The 25,422-nt window shown below is 48.7% G+C and overlaps 1 protein-coding gene across 3 annotated transcripts in view; it reads left to right on the plus strand.

The window, feature by feature from the left end:
- The window catches only part of MAP4K5 (mitogen-activated protein kinase kinase kinase kinase 5), a 126,083-nt gene that overhangs the window by 78,314 nt on the left and 22,347 nt on the right, over positions 1-25,422 (plus strand). The window contains exons 14-23 of one of the 3 annotated variants that reach the window (XM_053271469.1): positions 5,461-5,539; positions 6,905-6,963; positions 7,450-7,517; positions 11,007-11,051; positions 12,215-12,257; positions 14,878-15,088; positions 15,884-15,981; positions 17,008-17,046; positions 23,866-23,950; positions 24,053-24,132. In XM_053271469.1, coding sequence (XP_053127444.1) covers positions 5,461-5,539; positions 6,905-6,963; positions 7,450-7,517; positions 11,007-11,051; positions 12,215-12,257; positions 14,878-15,088; positions 15,884-15,981; positions 17,008-17,046; positions 23,866-23,950; positions 24,053-24,132 — 807 coding nt within the window. Of the gene's footprint in view, positions 1-5,460; positions 5,540-6,904; positions 6,964-7,449; positions 7,518-11,006; positions 11,052-12,214; positions 12,258-14,877; positions 15,089-15,883; positions 15,982-17,004; positions 17,047-23,865; positions 23,951-24,052; positions 24,133-25,422 lie in introns of all 3 variants that reach the window. The other 2 variants (XM_053271461.1, XM_053271478.1) reach the window with 2 other exon arrangements.

Below are 25,422 nucleotides of genomic sequence, written 5' to 3' on the forward strand. Positions count from 1 at the left end.
TATTTGCTGGACAAGCCCGCTGCGAATGCGTCATGGCTGCCTCGTCATCGTTCGTTTCCCCTGCACCGTGTGGAGCATCTCCCTCTTAGGGATCGGAGCGCGCATTGGGACTCAGAAGAATGCTCCTCTGAATACAGATCCGGGAGAGACGGGGATTGACGTACATGGATCAATACCGTGTCCCTGCATGACATTCCTCCTATGTAGAGGACAAACCCTCCTCTTACGGAGATTGGCGCCAAGATTGGCGCCAAGATTCCATTGTCTATAGACACTATCCCTCAGATTATCGTTCAGACTGTTCGGATTATGGGAAGCCCTGGCATGGGTCTCGGTACCGAGAGGAACCCACTTATGGAGGAGCTGGGACTATTCATAGTTGTCACGAGTCCCTTTCATGTTTGGAAGGGAGACCTCGCTCTCCCTTCCGACTGTGCCTTCGGGACAGTCCTGAGAGGCGCAGATCGCCCTCTGAACCGCCGGTTCAATCTCTGTCATCAAAACCTACCTGGTACCGCCAGCAGAGGCAGATGGGTCAATACCGGACATATTGGGAAGCCAGATGGATCCCCCAGCTGTCCCTCTGGCATTGGCCCAGGACTCTTTGGCGCCTCCCGAGTCAGACAGTGAGAGTGAACCTGGCTCTCTGGGCTCGGATGCTGTTTTCCTGGGTTCTTCCCCTCTGGACAATCAATTGGACTCTAAGCCAGTATGTCCATTGGAGGACCTTAAACAACACTCAGCCTATGTGACCTGCATGGCCTCAGCCCTAGGTGTGAGCCTTGGTACGCAGCAGAAAGGAGAATTGGACCCTTTATTCAGCCTTATTGATGTGGAGGCTAAGGTACCGGCCTCTCCGCCCCTTAACACTGCCCTGTTGGGAGTCATGTGAGGGCACTGGAAAAAGCCAACAACTCTTTCCCAACCCAACAGATGTTTAGAGAACATCTATAGGGTACAGGATGCAGGGTGATATGACTTTCTTAAAGAACCATCTCACCCCTAACTCCATTGTGGTGGAGGCATCCCTGCAGAAGTGATAAGGAGGGCAGGAAGTTGGACTCCTTTGGGAGGAGGCTTTACTTGGCTTCGGCTCTCCACTTGCAGGTGGCCAATTACCAGGCCTGTAACGCCAGGTACAACCACTTTTTGTGGGGAATAGTGGCCCTCTTTTTGGACCTCCTGCCACAGGATAAACGTGATCTGGCTAAAGCCTTCCTCCGTGAGGCAGTGCAGGTAGCAAAACAAGAACTCTACTCGGCTAGACAGTGTGGAGTGTGCAGCTAAAGTGATTGCCACGTCTGTGGCTCTCAGGAGGCATGCCTGGCTACGTGTGTCCGGACTGACCTACGAGGCCTGCACTAGGATTGAGGATCTTCCCTTCGAGGGTTCTAGTCTCTTTGTGGAGCAGATGGATGGCACGTTTCAGGAGGTGCAGAAGCTGAAGAGTACAGCGAAATCTATGTCCTACTCTTCCTCTACCCCTAAGCTGCAGAGGTCGTCCAGGTGGTCCCCTTACCAACAGCCGAAAGCTCCTTTGCAGCAACAATCCTCATCGGAGCGTTCTTTCATGTCAGCAAGTTCCAGCCTCGATACAAGTCTGGGTTCCAACCTAGTAAACCAGCCTTTCAGAAGCAGCGTCCAAATACCTTTCAGAAAAAGCAATGACTATTGGGCCTTTTGGACTCACCTGGCTCCCTTTGCGCCGAATTGGGACAAGGTGACTGCAGATCAGTGGGTCCTCACAGTCATACGTATGGACTACGCTCTCGAGTTCCACCAGACGCCACCAGACGTCAGGGGTCGTGACTACTTCGCCGACTCCAGAGTTGGACCAGGAGGTCTCCACTCTCCTCTCGAAAAATGCGATAGAAAAGGTCGCAAATGGGAAGAGCCCTGGCTTTTATTGCTGGTACTTTATCGTTCCAAAACCGGACAACGGTCAGTGTCCTCAGAGCCCAGACAAACACCTTGTGTGCAGGCATTTCTGGATGTTGTCGGTACCTGGCCCTCTTAGAAAAGAACATGTGGATGGTCTTCCTGTACCTGAAAGACGCGTATTACCATATCTCAATATGCCCTCAGCATCGCCGCTTCCTGCGTTTCCAGATAGGGGGAATCACTTATCAATTCAAGGCCTTGCCATTCGGTCTCACGACGGCCCCAAGGGTTTTTACAAAATGTCTGGCCCCGGTGGTGGCTTTTCTGCATGAGCAAGGAATATAGATCCTACCTTTTCTAGACGAGTGGCTCATCCTGGTGAGTTCCAAGCAAGCTGCCCTGGAGTCCCGCGACATGGTCATAGATTCTCTGCAGAACCTGGGCTTACAAATCAATTTTGAGAAGTCCCTGCTGGATCCGGTCCGCAGGGTACAGTTTATAGGGCTGATCTTTGACACCAGTCTGGGAAAAGTTTTCCTCCCAGAAACCCGCATAGAGACATTTGTACAGCTGGCCTCCGCTTTCCTGGCTGGATGGCCTCAGACCATGCACTCGGTACAGTGCCTGTTGGGACATATGGCAGCCACTACATATGTGCTTCCACATGCACCCCTTTGGATGCACATCATTCAGAGGTGGTTCCTGGATGTATTCAGCCCCCTTTGGGAATTGGCTCGGTTGGAGCGCACACCTCCTCGAACAGTGTGGGAAGCCGTGGCTTGGTAGGTCGAGACTTGTCATTTGGAACTTGGCGCCCCCTTCCAGGTCTCCCCGCTGCGCTGAGTGATTACGACCAATGCGCTGGAGCGAGGTTGGGGTGCTCATTTGGGTGCTTTTTGCCTGAGCGGCCATTGGACATCGACAGAGAAAGGTCGGCACATCAATTACCTGGAACTGTTGGCCGTATTCCATGCCCTCAGGGGCTTCTTGCCCACAATTGCGGGTTGTTCAGTGACAATCCAGACCAACAATACGATGGTGAAAGCCTATATAAATCGGCAGGGAGGCATGACCCTGAGGAGCCTCCTGTTGATTTCGCTTGACCTGTGGCATTGGTGTGTGGCACATGCGGTGACACTTCATGCAGTCTACATCCAGGGGACCTTGAATGTCCAGGGGGACACGTTGAGCAGGCTGACAGTGGTTTCCCACGAGTGGTCCTTGGACTGGGGTGTCCTCCGGGACATATTTGCAATGTGGGGTGCTCTGGCTCTGGATGTCTTTGCGTCTCGGAACAATGCTCAGTGTGCCCTCTATTGCTCCAGGGGAGGGGGAGGCGAGGGCTCTTGGGGTGATGCTTTTGTCCTGTCCTGGACAGGCCCCTTCAATTCCCTGTTTCCTCCATTTCCCCTCATTGCAAAGAGTCCGCGCAAACTGAGGGTGGACCGTGCCAGTGCCATCCTGATTGCCCCATGGTGGCCCAGGAGGCCTTGGTTTGTGGCTCTGAGGCGGCTGGCAGTGACTTGGGTGCGCCTCCCCACTCTACCTTGCTTGCTGTTGCAGGAGAGAGGTCGGGTGCATTATCCGGACGTCCGAACCCTGCACCTGACAGCCTGAAAGATCCTACCGACTTCCCAGTGAGACTCAGAGACATTCTGCTTGCGGCTAGAAAGCCAACGACGAGGAAGTCGTATGGACATAAGAGGACACGTTTCTGTTCCTTTGCTTCTCAAAATGGGTTTGATGTTCTTAACCTATCTGTTCAGAATGTTTGTACCTATTTTTTGTATTTGAAAGAGTCTGGTCTGAAGCTATCCTCAGTCAGGGTACATTTGGCGGCCATTGTGGCGCATTTGCCAGCCCCCCAGGTTTCCTGGTTTAAGGACCCAATGGTTAAAAATTTATTGAAGGTTTTATCCCACGTTTTCCCAGATGACCCTCTTATGTCACCGCCTTGGGACCTATCGGTGGTTCTAGATTGATTGCTGTGGCCTCACTTTGAACCTTTGGCTTCCATTGACTCTTGTCTCCTGACGTGGAAGGTTGCCTTCCTGGTGGCGATCACCTCCACTAGGAGAGTGAGTGAACTCTGGGCCCTGAGAGTTGATCTGCCGAACCTGCAGTTTCCCAAAGACAAGGTGGTACTCCAACCGAATGTTTCTACCATTGAGCTTTGCTACAAATTAGCACATAAATAATCACCTGCAACTGTTAAGGCGCATTCGGTTAGGTCCAGGGCGGCCTCTGTTGCCTTTGATTGTGCGGTCCCTTTGGACACTGTCTGTCGGGCAGCTACTTGGGCTTTGCCCCATTCCTTTATTTGTCATTATGCTATTGATGCCAGGGCACGGAATGATGCTAGGTTTGGCAGGACTGTCCTGCAATCTATTTTCAGTTGATGTACTTTGTTTCTTGAAATAAATACTTCTTGCAGATTGCATACTGTTTGTTTATTCCCTCCTGCCTGGGTGTTAGCTTGTTATGTGCCCATTGGTGTAAATAACAGAGACCACGGTGAAGAACTACAGGTTGCTTACCTGTAACTTTGGTTCTTCTAGTGGTCACCTGTCCTTTTACACGCCCTCCCATCCTCCCTGCTGGATCTACTGAAGACGGACTCTGTGACTGAGGGGATGTGGAGGGGCTGGTTGGGGCAGGGTTCCCACCTGAATCAGTAGAATTGAGCTTGTTAGGTTCCGATGAGGTCTCTGCGCAGACGCATCGCCCGTTGGTGTAGAAGGACAGATGACCACTAGAAGAACCAAAGTTACAGGTAAGCAACCTGTAGCTATATCGGCTTCTCTAGGAATTCAACAGAGTTATATTTTCTCATGGCAAGAACCTTAACAATTGCCCCGCCACCATAAAACAGGCTCCTACCTTGAGGAGCTTTCCAGTCTAAATGTTGACAGTGGGGAGAGATGTCAGAAGCCAAAATAAGGTTGGCACGGTTGTGAGCCTGTGCAGTTGCATGTCCCAGATGGTGTTTGGGCTTCTCTCCTTCTCTGTTTCATGGGGAATGTTTTAAAGAACGTTACTCTGTAGAGCCTTTGCTTTTAAAAGGTGACTGTAGAAACATCCTAAAACTAGGGACTTCAAGAGGTCCCTTCCAAATGTGCATGCCTGCTTCTTGCCATGTCATTTTCATGAGCCAACAGTTCTACTATTTATATACCACTTTCCAAGGTAGCTTACACAGAAAAATAAATAAATATACAACAAATATGAATATACAATGAATATTTATATACTGCTTTTCAACAGAAGGCCCCAAACCGGGTTACATAGATATGGGGAAATGAAAGGAAATGGTTCCCTGACCCAGAAGGGTGGATGGTCTGTCTGTCTGGCAGACAGCAACAAGATCCACTAGAGAGATGCTGTGCTGAGGTTGGAGGGGGCCAGTTGTTCTCTCCCTCCTTACCCTAAAGAGAGTTGCAACTTTGGAAGGTGCCTTTTTGCTCAGTTAGCAGTAGAGGAGACCCGGCGGGGGAAACGTGGGGCGAGTGTGATGGTGCATTTCTCTTGCGTGGTCGTGGGCCTCACAGCCTCTGTCATCCCCCTTTCTGGCTTCTGCAGCCTCATCCTGTCATCCGCCACACCATTCGCTCTACCAACCGGAATGTGAGAGCAGAAAGGACCGCGTCGGAAATCAACTGTGAGTTTCTTCTCTGCTTTGAAGTGTCCAGTCATCTCTCATCTATCTAAACTGCAAAGACAACTTAACTATTCCGCATCCTCCACCTAGAATAGAATAGAATCGGGTCCGCTAATTGGGTTAGAACCGAGCTTCCTTTACCAGATCCGAAGGCAGCAGCGGGGCCTGGAAAGGAAAGGGCTTCCCCCCGCCCCGCCTCTCCTCTCCTCGCCATGAGTATCGGCCTTGAGTGTCTCCGTGGGGAGACTCTCCCTGACCTCAGTGCACTTCTGCTCCTTTTCAGAGGAAGAGAGGGAGGCTGCTGAGGATGAGGCAAGATCAGCAATGGGCTGGGCTGGGGCTGTGCGGAGGTAGCTGCTTCGTGCACTTCACACACCTCACAACTGGGGAAAGCAGTCTGGGATAGGGAGATGGGCAGCATGGGTGTCCGGGCAGGGGGGCAAGAGGGAACAGCCCCCCCCCGGTTTGAACCAGTTCCCATTGAGCTCAATGGGGCATACTTCCAGGGAAGGGGGTATTGGATTTCTGCCCCTCCCCACCCGAAAAGGTTCTGTGGACTCCCTTATGTGGGGGTGGCAGAAAAAGCTTTTTGCTCAGCAAGAGGTGGGGCAGTGGCCCAACCCACAGTTCTTGCCAATATGGTGGAGTGGGGGAGGTCCATTCCACATAGAGTGGACTGGGCCCCAGATATCTTGTCGGCACCCTTGAGTAGCATAACATGCTGTCAGCTTCCTCATGGACCTGAGAGAAACCTTCCCAACTAGCTCCTCAGACTGCTTTCTGGGGCTCTCGCGGAGGAGCTGAGTGGGAAGGGGCTAGCTCTGCTTCCATTTCACTGGGCTTTCCAGAGGGTTCCATGCACAGCTGCAAATGAGACCAACGGTCACATCAAATACACACAACATGGGATGCTTGGTTGAATGTGTCAGAATGAAGAAGCAACTCGGTTTTCCTCAGAATTTTCCACAGAGCCGGAGTAGCCTTGCTCTGTATTTGTGCCACGTGCCCAAAACAATTCTGACTAGTTTCCCTCAGTTCCCTTTTTTGTGGGGTGTGTGGGGAGTTCCCTTAGCATAGTACAAAATAAGGAGTTGCTTAGGATTTGTGGGCCTCATAAACGGTGGTGTTTCAGAGGAGAGCAGGTTGAAAGAAACACAAACTCCAATTTTACAGTTGCATTAAAATGAAGGACTGCTCAACAGTCTGATCTACATGAACTTTTTAATGGGTTCCTCCAAACTGCTTGTATTAATAAACTTGACTCTGTCTCCGGCAGGGTGGTGGTGGGGAGAGAGAATGTTTTAAAATCTACCTCAGGAGAACGTAAAGTTTTTATTTAAAGTTGTAAATCCTTCTGTTTTGCAGTTGACAAGTTGCAGTTTGAGCCACCTTTAAGGAAGGAGACGGAAGCACGGGACGAAATGGTATGGTCTGGCCTCCCCACCACCACCACCACCACCTTCTTTCACTGTAATTCTGTAATTCTAGCATTCTAGCTCTAACTTGTATCAATGGAGCCATGAGAAGGGAACAAAAGAACAGGGGTAGGCTCTATTAGAGAACATCGTTTCCTTTGGAAAGTACTGAAGGACAAATATTAAATTCACTTCAGTCCTGTGAGGCAGGTCACTATTTTGCTTTTTCAGATGAGGAATTTGAGTGGACATTTGGTGAATTTCTTGGTGAGGTTTGAACCTTAGTTGCCAAGCTCCAAGTCCAACACTCTGTTGCACTGGAGAGGTTTGCAGAACCTCAGATTGTAGCAGTTAGTTTTCATGCCAGGAAGTCTTGGCAGATTTCAAAATAAGCTGATTCCAGCTTGCCAAAAACTTGTGAGTATTAACTATTGCTTTAGGCAACAGCCTTACACTCTCCAGAAGCATTTCAAGTGAATTTTTCTGCCTCTCCAGGTGGTAGCAGCGGGTGCACACTTTGCTTCACACTGGAATCCTTTTGTTGACGGCGGAAGTTGCACCAAGTAAGTTTTATTGTGCACTTTGTGTGTGCTTTTTTTGGACTGTGTGGGTGCAGTCTGAAGTAATTTTAAATCCCCCAGAACACTCGGGCACTGGGGGGAAAACCCAATATAAGGAATTGGTGGTATTGCATTCAGTTTTTCCTTGTAGCCAAAATGGCTGGAAATTTTAAATAATTGCGAGCTGGGATTCCCAAGTTCCTCCCCAGTTACAATGAAGAGCCTTGAGGACCACAAGTTGCTTGTGCCAAAATGTGCACTGCAAATTGCTTGCTTTGTGGGAAGGCTGCCTGTCAGGGCAGAAGAGCTTTGCCTTAAAAGGCCTCTACTCAGGCTTCTCTGGTCTTGCAACACTCTCTCTGGTCTTGCTTTGGTGCATTTTTCTAAATGCATTCCTCTTTTCCCCAGACGGTGGGGCTTAGTATCCATTGACCTCTCCACTGTCTTGTAGTAGTAGCATCATCATCCATCAGTATACGTGATGTTTGCAAAGTCACACAGACAAAAAGAGACAGATCCCTGCCGCACGGAGCAGACAATCTAAATGTTGATTGTGGGAGAAGCTGTCCCTTTCTGCTTAGGCTCCTTTACACTTGTGGTTAAGCCACATGCTGTAATTTGGGTAGGTTTGATTTCTGTGACTTCATCTTCACTTCTTGTAAAACATTCATCGTGTTTTTGGTAGGTCCTGACAGCGTGCACAGGCTCTGCTACTTTCTGTTCTGCCTCCCCTGCTTTCCCCCCCCTTGGGGTGTATATGTGGTCACAGCTGTAAAGCCTTGCTTACTCATTCTGCTCTGCCTTCCTGTCCTGGGCATGCTGATAAGGGAGGCACACACAAGAAATCATGCTTGGTACTCATGGTGGCTTTTGGCATCCTCTCATCGACTCGCTCGCTTGGGCACAGATGCATTCAGAGGAGCTGCAGAGGAGCCCAAGGCCAGCTTGTAGCCAACAGGTCCCCTGTGCTGCCAGAGCAGTGCTTGTGAATTGTGCAGGGGACAGTCCTGAGTGTCATATGAGTGTGAGTGTATCTGCCGCTCCCTCAGAGATCAGATTCTACACGGCAGCATAAACAGGAAATGCTTGGGGTTTCGGAGGGCTGGAATTCTGGATAATGTCACTGCTGTGTACAGAAAGAAAGGAGCTGTTTGAGCCATGGCTTTGGGCTGCTTTCTTTGCTCTCCAACTCGGCCAGGAATAATACTGCATTGATTGATCACCTACGTCAGGGGTCAGCCCTGTGTGAAAGGGCCGTCACGCCAGCTGGGCTTCTGCTAGAGGGAGCTGGCGTTGAGTCTGCGTTTCGCTCAACAGATAGGTTTTCACACAAACAGCAAGAGTGTGCCCCTTCCTTGCAAACTCCTGTGCTCCGTCCAGGATCTCATACTAGGGCAGGGTTTCTCAACGTGTGGGTCCCCAGATGTAATTGGACTTCAACTCCCATAATCCCCAGCCCCAGTGGCCTTTGGTTGGGAATTATGGGAGTTGAAGTCCAATTACATCTGGGGACACACATGTTGAGAAACCCTGTACTAGGGGCTCTCCAAATCTCCCCAGTGTTGGACACCTGCAGCTGCCCTGTAATGAATTGGGACCAAAATGGGCTGGACATCAAATGCAGCCGCCTCTAGTTAGGACCCTGTTTTTGCTTAAGAGTTGCAGCCAGTCCAGATCAGTACTCCAGGGCAGAGGGGAGGGGCAATTAATCTTTGACTTCCTTCCGTGTCATTTTCTTCTTGTTCCCTCCTGCTTTGGTGGGTATTTAACCTTGGAGGGCCCCTTTGGAGTTAAATAGTTACATACTGCACCATGCTGCTTACCTCTGCACTGTGGTCCTCGTCTAGATTGGGGCCCTGCATGGCTGCTGTTTTTAAGTAAAAACAAACAGTTAACTGGGGAGGGGTTCCCAGCCTTGCGTCTCCAAACTACAACTCCCATCATCCCCAAAGGCCATTGAGGCTGGGGACTGATGGAAGTTGTAGTCCAACAGTGTCTAGAGATGCAAGGCTGGAGATCTCTGAACTAGATGACGATGCCTTTCGCATCATGACTGGCTTGGCCCTCAGACCCGCTGGCTCCAGCTGGTTCTCTCTCCAGGGCCCCCAGGAAAGGGCTGTGCCCTTGGAGACCGCCTAACTGGGATTGGACCCGGGGCCTTGCGTCTGCAGAGCGTGAGTGCTCTCCTGCTGATCTGTGAGCCCTGTTGGCTTGTGGCGAAGAAATGAGGGGCTTGGCCTGCCTTCCTCAGGACCGTTTTCCTCGGAGGCCATGATGCTTCCCATCCGTGCTTATTGTCATCCCAGGCAGAGCACCTGCTTCACATGCAGAAGGCCCCAGGTTCAGACCCTGGTGGCAGCAGCATCTCCAGGTAGGGCTGGGAGAGACTCCTGCCTGCAACCTTGCAGTGCCGCTGCCAGTCCGTGTAAGCAATACTGAGCTAGAGGCCTGCCGGAGCCAATAAGCTTTCTGTCGGACAGAGTTCTCATGGCTGCATCCCTTTAAAAAAGCTTCACATCCCGTAATCCCCCACTCCACATGCTTAGGTGAGATCCCACACTTTTCAGCATGCATCGGGCTAGGAATTAGCCCTATGCTAATTCGAACACTTTGTCACAAAAAGTTCTCAAAGTCCAAAAGCAACAAAAGCCACTTCCTGTCCCAAAGGGCCTGCAGTCCAAAAAAGAAAGACCAGAGATGTGCTAGCAATAGCCACTGGAGGGTTTGTCATGAACTCTGCTTCCTACTGAAATCATGGGGAAAGTTCCAGTTGCCACTGGCTCATCTGGTGGTGGCTCAGAACCTGGCCATCTCTCTAGCCTCCCTGGGATTTTGGAACACGCTCCCTGTCCAAAGAAGAGTTGCCCAGCTCTGGCTAGCTTTAAGAGAGCTCTAAAGACACATCTCTTGCTTCAGGTTTTTAGTTAAATTTTTATATATTGTTTTAATTATTGAAACTGTTTTAATTGCTTTTGTTTGTTTTAATGGTTGGTTTTAAATTGTTTGAATTTTATGTGAACTGCCTGGAGATGTTTTTTCCAGGCAGTTTATGAAATAAATAATAGGAATTGGGGAGAACAGGGAGGTGGCCAAGTTTTGCAGATGACACGAAACTTTTCAGGATCAGGATGGTGAAACTAGTAGTAGTTTTAATTGGTTTTAAAATGTTTGTGGTGTTCTGCTTGTTTTAATTTTTTTTGTTTTTATATTTTGCTTTTGTAAACTCCCTAGAGACATGGGTTTTTGACTGTATAAAAATGCTCAAAATAAATAAATAAATAAATTATTAAGCAGAGGCTCTCAACCCCTTCTGGAGTTGTGCTTCATGGATTATGTTTCCAACATCTCCTTACAGAGCAGAATTCTGGAATCTTGGCCACAGCCTGAGGAATGGACCTCAGTCCCATCACCTGGGCTGGATGCGCGCTCTCTCTCCCTCTCTCCCATATATCATGATTTCTTCATTCTTAACTTTATAAACGTTTTGTCTAGGGGCCTTCTTACCAAATTTGGCGATGGCCACGAAGATGCTGAGGAGTGAGTGATTTCTTCTTAACATTTGGCTTCCTCTCTTTCTCCTTCACTGTCTTGGCAAAAGAGTAGTTCTTAGAGAGGGTCTGGGTGTGGCCCTTGAAATCGCCGAGCTGGCCTTTCCTTCCAAAGGGGAGCCTCCGGCCAGAGGGGTGACCCCGGGTGCTCTGCAGACAACAGCCCAGCCCAGCCCCGGACTCAGAGTCAAGAGCAACAGGGAGGAACCTCTGCCTCTGGAAAGGGGCCTTCCTGGGTCCCTTTCATTTCTCACCTCCTTGCATTGTCTGCACAGCAGCCATGGAACTATCCTGCGCAGTTCTTTCAGTAGACGTAAATTGGTTTACAAAACATGTCCCCCCACCCCTCCTCCCAGCTGGGATGCTGTTTGCGCCTTGTCCCGGAAGCTTTGCTCCTTCAGAATGGCTTTCATTTCTTTTTAAATTATTGCCAGCTGGTCAGCCCTCTCCTTGGGAGTGGGGGGAGAATCAGGGCAGTCACTCGGACCATGTGCCAGCGTGAATTTCCCTGCCTGGAGTCTCCCTGTCCTCAGCACTGCTGGCCCCAGAGGGGGCTGGCCCCAGAGGGGGCGTCCTCGGGCTCCGACTCAGTTGCCCCTGCTGTCCTCTCTGGCTTGCCCAGAGAGCGGCCCAGCCCAACCAGAGGCCGCCACTCGATTTTGTGCAGCCCAGCTTCCTTCCCCGGTCACTGGAGATTTTGTGCAGAGAGTCCCTGGCTTCTGAAAGGGGTGTGTGCCCCCCCGCCCCACTACCCACTGCTTTCAAGTGCTTCTTTGCAGCCAGAAGGTCCAGAAATCCAGGTCTCTCCCCACCCCCACCCCCCACCCCCGTTAGTAAGGAAGTTCACCCAAGAAACCCAGAGTTCATTCATATCGTTGGCACCCTTCTTGGGGGGGGGCAGAAATGCAAGTTTCTGATGTGTGACAAACACCAGTCGAAGGAAGGGTTGAATCTCTGCTTAGCCACATGTTTTGTCCTACTAATTTTGAATTGTCTCCTTTAAAAGCTAACCTTTTGGAACCACAGGCTTTGATTTTGAAAAATTACCATGTCAACCAACTAACCTCCCCTTTCATGATGATAATGACCTCATTCTGGGCACCGCCTTGGCTGGAATAAATACTTCTTCTTGGGCTTTCTTCTTTTTTTCAGATCAACACTGAAACGAGCAGGACCCCCTCCTCTGCCTCCAAAGGTGAGCAAGCAAACAGTCGCTCAAAGACAAGTCAGTGGGTGCCTGGAGGAGGGACATTTGGCTCTCCTAAGGAAGGCTCATGGACCTCCCCTTGCTTTGCACCCATGCAACTCGAGAGCAGGAAAGGAGGAGACCAGCTATGTCACTTCCCCTGCCTTCCGGTTTGATGGAGGGCTTGTCATGTTCCAGGCTGGCCTCCTGCCTCCTCTCACCCAGTAAGCTTCTCCTGTCTGTCTCTCCTGCTCCCTATCAGAGCATTAGGAGAGGAAAGCTGGTCTGGTGGTAGCAAGCATGACTTGTCCCCTTAGCTAAGCAGGGTCCACCCTGCTTTTATATGAATGGGAGACTGGAAGTGTGAGCACTGCAAGAGATTCCCCTCAGGGGATGGAGCCGCTCTGGGAAGAGCAGAAGGTTCCAGGTTCCCTCCTTGGCAGCATCTCCAGGATAGGGCTGAGAAAGATTCCTGCCTGCAACCTTGGAGAAGCTGCTGCCAGTCTGGGTAGACAATACTGAGCTAGATGGACCTATGGTCTGACTCAGTATATGGCATCTTCCTATGTTCCTAAGAATCCTACCCCTAGACAAACAAGCCAGAGTTCCATTTTAGCTCTGGTTTGCATGCTCACTTGTCTAAGGAGCACTGGTTGTAGCTGGACCTCTCGAGAGATGTTCTGAGTGTAGATTCTCTGGTAGCAAATGAGATTGTATTGTATTGAAATCTCATATGCTACCAGAGAATCTACACTCAGAGCACCTCAGAAACAACAGAACTCTGTACCCCATGGGTTAGAAACCCATGGGGGTGGTTGGCACCCTATGTGCACAACACTGCCACTTGCTCTGGGCCATCCCAGCACGCCCCCCCACCAAGTGCAGTTATGGGGCTGCTGAAACCTCCATGATTCCCTATGGAGAAATGTCAGCAAATCACCAAAAATCAGCCCTCTGCCCAAACCCTTTGAAAAAATTCTGGTAGCTTACTTGCCCCCCTTGGGCACTACCACCAACCCCACACCACTCTAGGCCACCCCTTTCCCCCCGAAGTGAAGCTATACACCTCCATTATACCTTATGGGGGGAAACCTTAAAGATGCATAAACGTCAACAATTCACCAAAAATCAGCCCTTTGCCCAGTCCCTCTGCAATTTGGGTGGTAGCCTCCACCCATTAGGCACTACCACCCCACCCCACTCTTTTGGCCCCAGGACCCGTTTTTTTGATATGAATTGATTCAGATTCAGATTAATTCAGATCCGAATCAAATCTGGGGTGATTCGGATGGGTCAGATTCAGACCCAAAAATGAATTGAGGGTGTTTCGATTCGGATCTGAATCGAAACACCGAAAATCCGAATTGCACACCCCTACTGTGCACTCCTTTGGCCTTATTGTTGACTAGTGTGTTGGCTTTCATCCTTGGAAAAACACCTAGATATATTTTGAGTGGGTGGTATAGAAATATAATGAATGCCTAAATAAAATAAGTAGAGTGTGTTCAGACTCCATTCGTGGCTTTCCGCTTTCCTGCCAGCTGGTCATCTTCCCTGCTCCCTTAATTGCTCTGTTGCAATGAGGATTACTTAGGGGCAGTCCAGTCCACCAGCTCCCCAGGAGTTCAGCCATGAGGAAAGTGCTGGCCCCAGGAAAACTTTGGTTGTATGAGGATACACACACACACACACACCCGCAGGAGCACAGGCTTGCCCAGCTCATTTCAGTGGCATACCTTGTGCAGGAGAACTTCCCAGTGGGATGACATCCCTTAGCCATATCTGTTTGCCTCCTGCTTGGCCATCCTCAAGTAGCACTCTGGATCCGACACTCTTGCCTTAGGGCTGTTCACATGTTGTGTTGTATGTGCCTACAGGTGTCTGGATATGCAAATACATTTTCGTGTGAATGGCTGTCTCTGCATTCATTTTTAAAAGCCCTGCTGGGAATGGCCTGCTCAAAATGGTAGAGTCCAGATCATGTGTATTACTGGATGCACATTGAACAGAACAGAGGAGTAACTGTATGTGCATACCGATCAACAATGGTGTGTACTGTGCACAAACTTTAGACCTATTGAACATAAGGTGTGACTAGAGCTGTAACCTCAAAGTCCAGCCGCCCTGGAGTTTCCCCATCTGCTTCTGCATGGGAGGGGTTACTCTGCACTTGGTTACAGCTGGAACATCCAGTGGCCACAAAGGTGGGAGAGTGCAGTGAAGGGGGGAAAGGAAGAGGCGGGGTTCCCTTGGGCCTGACGTCATTTCTTGCAGGGTGGCAGTTGGGAAGAGAAGGGCCACCCTATTTGTGCTGTCCAGTTATGGGTCTCTTTCCCCTGGCATGCTCACCTGGCATCCACTTCTATGGCCTCCTGCCGCCTGGCAAAGACCTCTTTATTCTCCCAGGAGCTTTGATCTGTGATTCAGAGCATTTAAGCTGTGGCTGTCTTATTCTTTGTTGTTTATCTCTTATCTCTTGTTGTTCATTGTGGTGTGTGTTGCTGAAAGCTGTCTCAGAAATGCTTTCCATTGAATGGTGGGATATAAATGTTTAAAATAATATAAACAAATATTGAAAAATGAGATGGTGTTTAAAAGGAAGTGCAACATCTTTGTGGTTTTCCTTCAGCCTAGGCTCAGTATTTATCAGGAAGAAAGCCTTGTTGATGACGAGAAGTCCCAGACGATTAAGTATTGCCCTGACTCCCGTAATCAAGCCCCTCCGGCTCATAGGAGGCAAAGCATCCCCGTGTGTGGACCCCAAGTCGAGCCTTCGCCTATTGGCATGACCAGCAGCGTCAGCAGTCCTGGCTTGCTCACCGCCCGATACAGCGACATAGGTAAAGATCATGGTGACTGCCGTTTATAACCTACAAAGGGGCCCTAACTCTCTTATCTTCACAGCAGCCCCAGGAGATACCCACACCCACCAAGAAAACACTTTTGAGGAAACCACTGGAGGCCATTCCAAAAGAGAGAGTGACAAATCCTGAATTAAAACTCGGTTCCTTCACTGCAGCCGTGCTGTGAACGTGCCAGGCAAGGGGAAATGGGGAGTTCTGCTTGCTTTGTGCACAGCTCATCTCACTGAGACAGGCAAACATCCTAAGAAGATCTTGTGAAGGACCGGTGACTTTCCTTTCACATTTGTGGTTGGAGCGCACAGGAGAACTGTATCAGAATGCAGGAGGAGTTAAGTAATGCGCCCTTGGATTTCCAGGGCCCAAGGACACATGATTTAACATGCATTCTGATAATCCAAAGTTGATCTTTTAATGGCTAATTGGAATTTAGTTGGATCTCCTTTGGATGTTTTTTTAGCAAATTCATTTTTGAAAATGTTCCAAGTACCGTGCCCTTGCTCATCTGGCCAGCTTCCTGGCAGAGACTGGGCTTCAGTCATGGTCTCCCTTTCCTAAAGTCTGCTTCTCTGTCCACTGTGCCATTTGTTCTGCATGCAGGGAGCTTTATTCAAACTTGAGAGTGGTTCTGGGTGCTAATGCAGGAGCAGTCAATTAAAAAAAAAAGTCTGTTACTTCTTAGACTGGTACGCCTAGATAGCTCCTCCCTCTTCAGTTTGCTCAACACTCTTTTTTCATGTGTGGTTCACGTACATTTAACTGCTGTTGGTTTAGGCAATGGGGACAGTGTGCCGAAACTCCTTGAGGAAAATGCCGATTGTTTGGGGCACATGCCACAGCTGCCACGGAAAAAGGAGAAACGGGAATTTCCGGTGGGTATCTTTGCATTTTGTTGCCTTGTGAGGCCAAATTATAGCTATTCATCGTTGCCTTGTTTCATGGGTGATTGAAAATGATGAAAACAAGAGTAAAGTGGAGATGGGTTCTGTCTGTGAGATGGCCAGCAGGGGATTTCTTGGTCCCCAGCTGCCATTCTTTGAGGGGGTCCTATCTTGGGGGAAGGTGTTCTGGAAGCCGTGCTCTGGGGAGTGAGTGAAATTAGCCCAGAACTCAGTTTCTGTTCCGTAGTGGAGAGCAGGGTGGAGATTCCCAAATCTCACATCCTTTTCATTTCTCTTGGAAGTGTCCAACTTTATCTAATAATGCATGTGATTAATTACTCATTTGTGTTTTGCTGCTTCATGTAATTTTTTAAAATGGAAAAGTGGTCTAGAATTTTTCTTAATAAATGCAGTATTACTAGGGATGGGTCAATAACTGCATTTGTTATGAAGCAGACATGTAACTCAGAGGCCTGTGTGTCCAGAAGCGCCCTTAATGATGATGTTGGGCATGCACTATCACATGCAGGTCCCCAGGAGGGCATGTGTTGATTCATTTCAGAAGTCCAGAAATGTCAGTTGGGATGGTTCCAAACCCCACAGACACTCTCAAATCCTATGCAAACAAAAATCCAGTTCTTGGCATCCACTGGCAATCCTAATTATTACTAGTTATTAAAAAAAAAAAACCTGTATACCCATTACATATTTGGGAATACATTTAATCAGCATCCATTTGCACTCTTACTTTAAATTACCATGTTTAGCATTCAGTACTATTCTACCACTACAGGGTGGTTGTGAAGTGGAATAAATACCAGAGGGTTTGTAGGTCACAAGTACGGAACCGTCTGAGATACTTTTTACAACCATAAATCCATGCCACTTTCTAAGCAACCTTGGAATATTTCAGATTGGGTTAAAATTTGAATCTTCTTTTTAAAAGTTTTATATCAAGTAATAGCACTGTTTGTGTTTAACTCGTGTGTATGAAACTTTTCTCCTTTTTCTCAGAAGCCAGCAATCAATGGCCTACCGCCAACACCAAAGGTGCTGGTAAGAAATGTTTTTGGTTGTTATGTAGAGCTGAAACAGTCCCTGTTGAAATGGCTTTGCTGTTATGGCAAGGTCTCTCAAACTTGGTTCCCCATGTGTTGCTGGACTACAACTCTCATCATCCACAGCAACAATGCCCAAGGTCCAACGATATCTGGGGACCCACGTTTGTTTTGTAATATGTGTTTTAATTGCTGTTAGCCGCCCAGAGACATGAATTTGGGCGGGGTATACATTTAACAAACAAACAAACAAATATTTCTACTTTGTACAGCCTTGAGAGGAAGGGATGCAATCAGGATCATTCTCTGCCCTTCTTCCCACTGAGAACAGTCATTAACCCCCCCCCCCACCGCCCTTGATCTAGGTCACCATTTCTGTTCCTTCTAAGGAAGGAACTGGGGTTCTCAAACGGGTGTGTGCCAGTTCCTTTTCTTTGCTTTACCTAGCCTGGGGGTGGGATGCCACTGTCAAAAAATGGACATTCCAGGAGCCGAAGCCCACTTGTAGACCTCACCCTCTGATCAGCAAGCCCTGCCTCTTCATTGCAGGACAGGTGTGGATGGCAGGGTGGGGGCCGCATACTTGTCCCCCGCCCCCCACCCCCCTGTGTTGCTGCTTCATACAAGGGTGAAACCTTTAATGCTTCCCTTCCCTGCTGCCGAAAGAGGACATCTCGTGGGTTATGATTCCTCTGCTGCTCCAGAGGCAGGACTTTGCAAATTAACTTAGAAAGCTTAAATAGGCCTGGGAAGGATAGCCCCACCCAGTTATGATAGTCTGATAGTCCTGTGTCTGCTCCAGAAACCGCCTTTCCCCCGCTCTCCTAAAAGCCTCCTCTGCCTCCACTTATATCTACTACTTTTGGTTCCTTTGCAGTTCTTTTATTCTACAGCTCTGTCTTGCTCCTCCTCCTCCTTACCTTTCACTGGTGGTTCTCGGATCCAGAAGATCATCATTCCTAGAGTCAATAAAAAGAACCCAAGTTTTCCTCCACTGAAGTCCCCCAGCAGCACACTGAGTGCCACAAGGCCCTCCTCATTGCAGGTCACCCCAGCTTCCGTGGGCACTGGGGAAAGGGCCGTTGCAACTCCCACCACCAGGCTTCAAGTCTCGCCATGCCCAGGGAGGGAGGAGACCCCAAACCCTCCCCAGCCTGTCTGGGACTCAGGGAAGTGGTGCACCTCCTGCCGAGAGCACTGTGGGATGCCTGATCCCAGGGCTGCCATCACTCCTCCTAGCAGAGGCGTATCTAGAGAAAATAGCGCCTAGGGCAAGCACTGAAATTGCACCCCCTGTCCAGACATCTGACACTCATCTTTCAGATAACTTTACCATAACATCAGCTCAAAAATACAAGTCAAGCTTTTAATATTTCAAAAACTATTTAGCACTGGACGTAGCCAGACCAAAAATTGCTGGAAAACTACAAATTTCAGTATCCTGGGGCTTATGAAATACCCAAATACTATGTGGAGGTGTACTTGGGAAACTAAACAGAAGTGCCTGTCTAATTCTCTACTATGCATTGTAGCATCACTATTACATAAGTTTTAAAAATAAATGGAGAATTTTACCTTTCCCAGATACTCTGAAAATAATTAAAGGATATGCAGAGTAAACTGTGTCACTGCTTGGAATACATTTTAGTCTTTCAGAAAGACAGTTAAAATGAGAGAAAGAGAGCAAGAAACTCCCAGTGAGCCTTAATACTAAGGATTTCACACTGATTCAAAGATAAACTCACCATTAATAGCCATATTATTAAGACATCACATTTAACTCACTTATCACAAGAAGCAAATTAAGAGCAAATGAATACAATCCTAGCTCATAAGCTTCAGCTCAGTATTCACAAGCCCTGATTCTCTGTACATAGTGCCAAACTGAATATGTGTACAGTGACTTATATTTAATTTAAAAAAAATTGTTTTACCTGTAGCCCCTTCGTGGAGCTTCCTAAAGGCCATGGGGGGATCTGCAAAGGTTCCCCCTCCCCCGCTGGCCTCTTAATTCATCGCTGCAGCCCGTCCCAGGCTGAGGGCCTTGCAGGGACCATTTGAGCATGTGCGGTGGCCATTTTTAAAAAGTTTTTTTAAAAAGAAAGGCCACCGAAAACAAAATGGCCACTGCACATGCTCAATTGGCCTCTGCAATGCCTGGCATGGTCTAGAGGCCATTTGAGCATGTATGGTGGCCATTTTGTTTTTGGTGGCCATTTTCTTCCATTTTAAAAAATGGTGCCCCCCTTCAAGTGGCGCCCAGGGCATGTGCCCTGCCTGCCCCACCCTAGATACGCCCCTGCCTCCTAGGCCTTTAAGGCCAGCCAGCCTAGGAATCATCCACTCCCTCCGGAGGACTAGATTGGGGATGCGGGGCCTGTGAGGACCCCCCACTCGCCATGAGGGCCTTGGCAGCAAGCAGAAAGGAGGACGTGTAGGCCCAGCCACCTGAATTAGGCCGCAGAGGCTGCACCGACCAGGTCCCAAAAGGGCACAAAACCAAGGCAGACATATTGGCCTTCTTCAGACGGTGAGTCCCTACAGGATAACCAAGGGCCTGGCAGACATACATTATCAGAACCCCCTGAACTGGTGGGCTTCCTTGGGATGCCTCCCCTCCCCCTTTGGGTACATTTGAAACAGTGTCCCCAGCATGGCAGACCTGGTTTAAAGACCTGCTGGATCTCTCCAACAGTCCAGGCCATCGAAGGGGGCAAGACGTAAAAGGCAAAGGAGAGACCCATCATCCTCTTCCTCATCCTCCGAAAGCCAGACCCCCAGAAAACATAATAAGAAACCCTCAAGGAATAGGCATAGCTCCCCTCATGCCTCTAAGTCACCCGATCCGCACGTACCCCTCAGGTGGGTGCCACAAGCCCCTGTTACTGTGCCACAAGCCTTGGATAATGTTGGGGTGGTCCCTCTTCCAGAGCAGGAACTCCCCGGGGACCCCACTATGCCAGGGGATTAGGATCCTGGCAGTGATACTAGAGAGGAAGGAGAATGGTCAGATGACCAACCTACAGAATCATTTTCTACCTCTCAGAGGTGGTTTATCCCAGAGGGCTCTGCCCCTCTACTGAGTAAGGCAGTTCACACCCTGGACCTCCCTATGTAGGTTCCAAGCTGTTCGTGATGAGGCATTAAATGACCTACTCATTGAAACCAAGGGTAAGAGAAAAGCCCCTCCTTACAACACACAGGGACTTCTGTATGCCGAATAAATAGCCTTTTTAGTCCCTTCAGCCCCAGGGACAGCAGAGCACAGCATCCTTTTCAGAACAGGTTCAGACCCAACGATAAACCTACCAGATAATGATGTCAGCCCTTCTGTTCATGGGACAGGCGAAAACAACTAGACAACAGTTCTGACTCACAGCCACTGTTTGTGGGATTGGGGGTCGGGGAAGGGGGGCGTGGTGTTGCTTAACACAATTCTTTCATGCCTGGGAACTCCCCACCAGCAACAGCTGGGTCCTTCAGGCCATCCAGCATGGCTACAGGATAGAGTACACCACACTACCCCCCGTACAGGTTTTTGCCAGCTCCACATTCACACTCAGATACCAAGCATGTTGGCCTTCTATGGGCCATCTGGAAAACAGAGGGGTGGTAGAGCCCATGCCCCTTTATCAGCAGGGAAAATAAAATAAAATAATAAAATAAAATAAAAATAAAAGAGTTTATTCTCTTCACCGTGATGAAGAAGAACAGTTCTCTCAAAGGTGTCCTGGATCTCAAGTTTCTCAACAAATTAGTCAGACACAAAAAAATCAATATGGGGACTCTGAGATCAGTTGTTGAATCCTTCCACCACGTGGATCACCTCACCTCCATAGACCTGACAGAGGCCTAGCTCCACATTCCAATTCATCTGGACAGTCGGCCATTCCTCTGTTTCAAGTATGTAGGCAGCCACTACCAATACCAAGCCTTACCTTTCGGTCTATCCTCAGCACTCGGGGTGTTCGAAAAGGTCATGTCACCACTCACAGCACAGCCCAGGCTCCAAAGCATCAGAATCTTTGCCTGTCTGGATGATCTGCTCCTCAGAGCACCGGATCTACCTGCAGCCCAGTCAGACCTGAGCCTTTCGCTACAACTCTTGTCCACCAGTGGGTTCCTAGTCAATCAAACAGCCAAGCTTCTCCCTTTCAGAGACTACATCATCTGGGGGTAATAATACACAGGTTAATCCTACCCCAGGAATGCATTCAAAAGGTCCTAGCCACAATTCATTTGATCTTCCTAAGCAACAGGGTACTGCTTCTGACTCTAGCTCGCTTATTGGGGCTAATGGTGGCAACCCTGGGGTTGGTAGACTATGCCAGGTTCCACTTGTGCCCATTCCAGTGATTTTTACTTCCTTATCAGAATGCGATAGCACTAAAGTCTCAAATGAGACTTGGTACCCCTCAGTCTCCATCAGTCCCTGAATTGGTGGACAACTCCGAACCGACTTTCCCAAGGAAAACCATTTCTAGACCCGCCCAGAGTCATAACAACCGATGCCAGCCTCCGGGGATGGGGTGCCCACTACCTCCAGCATTCAACCCAGGGGAAATGGTCCCCACCGGAAAGGGATCACAACATCAGTTGGTTGGAGCTGAGGGACATCTGCCTGGCATTGATGGCTTTTCAACACCTGTTGAGAGACAAACATGTCCTGGTCTGCATGGACAATATAACAGCGGAAGTCCATATCACTCGCCAAGGAGGAACCAGGTGACTCTCCCTACACCACCAAGAAGCAACACTTTTCCAGTGGGTGGAAACACCTCTGGCATCCTTGTGGGCACATCACGTGAGTGGAATTCTAAACACCAAAGTGCATTGGCTCAGCTAGACAGAAATTCACCTAGCAGAATGGAGCCTCATACACTGGGTATTCAGTCTACTCACAGCACACTTCGGATGCCCACAGGTTGACCTTTTCGTGGCACCCAACAACACCAAACACCTAAGATTCTTCGCCCACTTCCCATGCGAGGGAATGGAAGCGGAGGTCAACACCATGGCCATAGGAGTTGATGTGTGCCTTTCCTCCTGTGTCTCTGATCAGCAGATTCCTTCGCAAGGTCCAACTGTACCAGGCGGAGGTCATCCTAGTGGCTCCATACTGGCTGAGGAGACACTGGTTTCCAGGGATGCTCTATCTCACCATAACACACCCGTGGTTCCTGCCAGTCTCAACTCCTATAGCAAGGACCCATTGTCCACTACAATCTATCCTGGTTAAAATTAGCCGCCTGGAAACTGAAAGGAACCTCCTGAAACAGCATGGATATTCTGACAAGGTCTTGAACACATTAGCAGCTTCCAGGAAAGCTTCCACAAATTGGATATATCAATTCACCTGGCAGGCCTTTTTGCATTGGTGCACTAGACACCGCAGACGTAGGGAAACGTGTGACCTCAAGGACCTCCTTGATTTCCTACAGGGGAGTTTGGGCAAAGGTTTGAAAGCAAACACTCTAAAAAGACGAGCAGCAGCACTCTCAGGACTTTTGACTTCTAACACCCTTCGGCAATGCCTCATACAATCTCACCTCAAACATTTCCTCAGAGGAGCTACGCTGCTTTCATCCCCTACTGTTCACCATTTCCAGACATGGAATCGTCACAGGGTACTCTGGGCGCTGCAAGGCCTGCCATTCGAGCCCATCCTCTCGATCCTGCTCTGCCTTCTGTCCTATTAATTTGCATTCCTAGTAGCTGTAATCTCTGCCAGAAGGTTGCGAGCTTCAGGTTCTGTCTGTAAATAGACGTTTATGCATAATCTCACTGGACTCCGTTAGACTGATCCCCGATCCCTCATTCGTCCCTAAGGTGCCATCCACAGATCCCAGGACATTGTTCTGCCTTCTTTTTGCCCTTACCCTTCACATCTGTGAAGGGCATGGCGCAAGCTAGATGTTGGACGATGCTTGAGGGTCTACATCCAATGTACTGAGTCATGCCAAACTTCAGGTGTCTTATTCGTGTTGTAGCTCCGCATTTCCATGGGCCAGAAGGTCTCAAAATCCACTGTGGCCAAGTGGATCAAAGCCTGCATTTCATTGACCCTACCAATGCCCCTGCATCTCTCAGCTCATTTGACCAGCGCAGCAGCAGCAGCAGTGACAGCCTTTTAACGCTCCCTTGTCAGAGATCTGTTAAGCGGCAGCATGGTCATCCCAATCTACCTTCACAAGATATTACAAGATGGGCACTCAACGCTCTGCCGAAGCTGCCTTGGGCAGGTACTCCTTCAGCACTAGTCCTGGACGCTTCCCACCTAGGCTCAGCAGCTGTGGCATGTCCCACAAGATGCCCACTTTCAGCAGCAGGGAAAGGAGCATTGGTTGCTTACTGTGGAGGCTTCTTCCTACTGCTGAATATGAGGACATCTCGGCCCACCCTCTTGGGCTGTCCAGGTCTATTGCTGGGACTGCCTTTCCCCCTCTATTTCCTGTTCCTTAAACTTGTTTGCTAAGTTGATATTCTCCGTTATCTCAACCTGGCTGTCCAGAACTGGGTGGGGTTATCCTTCCCAGGCCTATTTAAGCTTTCCAAGTTAATTTGCATAGTCCTGCCTCTGGAGCAGTAGCAGAAGGATAACCTACAAGATGTCCTCCTATCCAGCAGCAAGAAGAAGCCTTCAGAGTTCGTAACCAATGCTCCTATCTCCAGTTGATGCTAGAGGTGTTGCCCTTTGGGCAGTGGTTGAAGACAGTTGCTAAGTAAAATAATAATTCTCTGCCTTTTGAAAATTGTGCGCTAAGGCAAGAAACATGTTTTGCACCCAATGTTTGATTCTATTGCCTTGACTTTTCAGATGGGAGCATGCTTCTCCAAAGTGTTTGATGGCTGCCCTTTGAAGATCAACTGTGCCACATCATGGATACATCCAGACACAAAAGGTAAGGGGTCCCGTCCCCCCATTGGTGACCTTGAAATCATCTATCTTCCTGTTGTATTCCTGAACCAGAACTAAGCCCATTTTTCCTCCCCTCAAATTATAGATCAGTATATTATCTTTGGGACCGAAGAGGGAATTTATACGCTGAACCTCAATGAGCTTCACGAAGCCACCATGGAACAGGTAGGCTGGCCATCTTGTGCAAGACAGGCTGACCTAGGCAGAATCGTGCTGCTCTTTTCATGGGGAAGGGCCCAAGAAGCAGGTGGAACTCCTTTACAGGGTGGGGAATTAGACGTAGTTTGGAACACAAGAGTGGGCTTTCTCTGTGCCTGTGGACAAGCGGTGGCCTTTCCTCGCCCCTTCACTAATGCCCCTCGGCTGCTGGGCTGAGGCATCTGTATTTTGCCTGGCGGTCTAATATTCTGAAACTGCTGCTTTATGGTTTGGTTACTGTTGCCAGGAGCTGGTTCTAAGATGTTTTTTAAAATGTGTTCTGTTGTTGCATCATATTTTAGTATTGGTAGGGGTTTTTTGTGATGATAGTGATATAAATATTGGTAGCCACCTTGGGCACCTTCTGGTTGGAACAACAGGATATAAATAAAAAAAACCAGTACCCACTTTTGAGGCAGATCGCTTCGGTGCTCTTGATCAGGCACTCAGACTGAAGGTTGGAGTGAGATCCATAGGGTCACGCTCTGTGATATCGGAGTAGGGTTTGCTCATGGGAGAGCAGGATGGAGGAAGGAGAGCTGGAGAAATGTCTTCTGTATTCCCCATTTATTTTATTTTTTATTCAATTTATATAATGCCCTTCCTAAAGTGCCTTGGCGTGGTTTACATTAAAATAAAAAACACATAATAATTGAATAAAGACCCTCAAGACATATCTGTTTTTGCAAGCATTTAACTGAAAATTTAAAACTATTTAATGTGATCTTATTAGATTGTTTTGTTTTGTGAATTTTAATTGTTTTTATATTATTTTTCATTTGCTGTGTGTTCTAACTTTGTACATCCCTAGAGATGCTTATATCAGGATGGATGGATAGATAATTAATAAAACAATTAAAATAAAATAAAAACCAGATTAAACTCATTGAAATTAAAGTTAGATATCATTAAAGCCAGGTTAAAAAGATGAGTCTTTAAGGTTCTCCTGAAGGCCTCCAAGGAAGGTAATCCTCTTATATCTACGGGGAGCACATTCCACAACCCAGGGGCGACAACTGAGATGGCCCAATCCCAGATAGCCACCAAATGAACTGGCACCCCAAGACAGACCCCTCCTGATTATCTTGGTGAGCGATCTTGTAGAGAAAGGTGCTCTCTCAGGTAACCTAAGCCATTCAGGACTTTAAAGGTAATAACCAGAACTTTGTACTTTGTCCGGAAACATATTAGCAGCCAGTGCAACTGTTTAAGGACAGACATAATGTGATCTCTGCGGGATACCCCAGAGACCAATCT

This window comes from Hemicordylus capensis, chromosome 1, assembly GCF_027244095.1.
Source record: "Hemicordylus capensis ecotype Gifberg chromosome 1, rHemCap1.1.pri, whole genome shotgun sequence".
NCBI classification, from domain to species: domain Eukaryota; kingdom Metazoa; phylum Chordata; class Lepidosauria; order Squamata; family Cordylidae; genus Hemicordylus; species Hemicordylus capensis.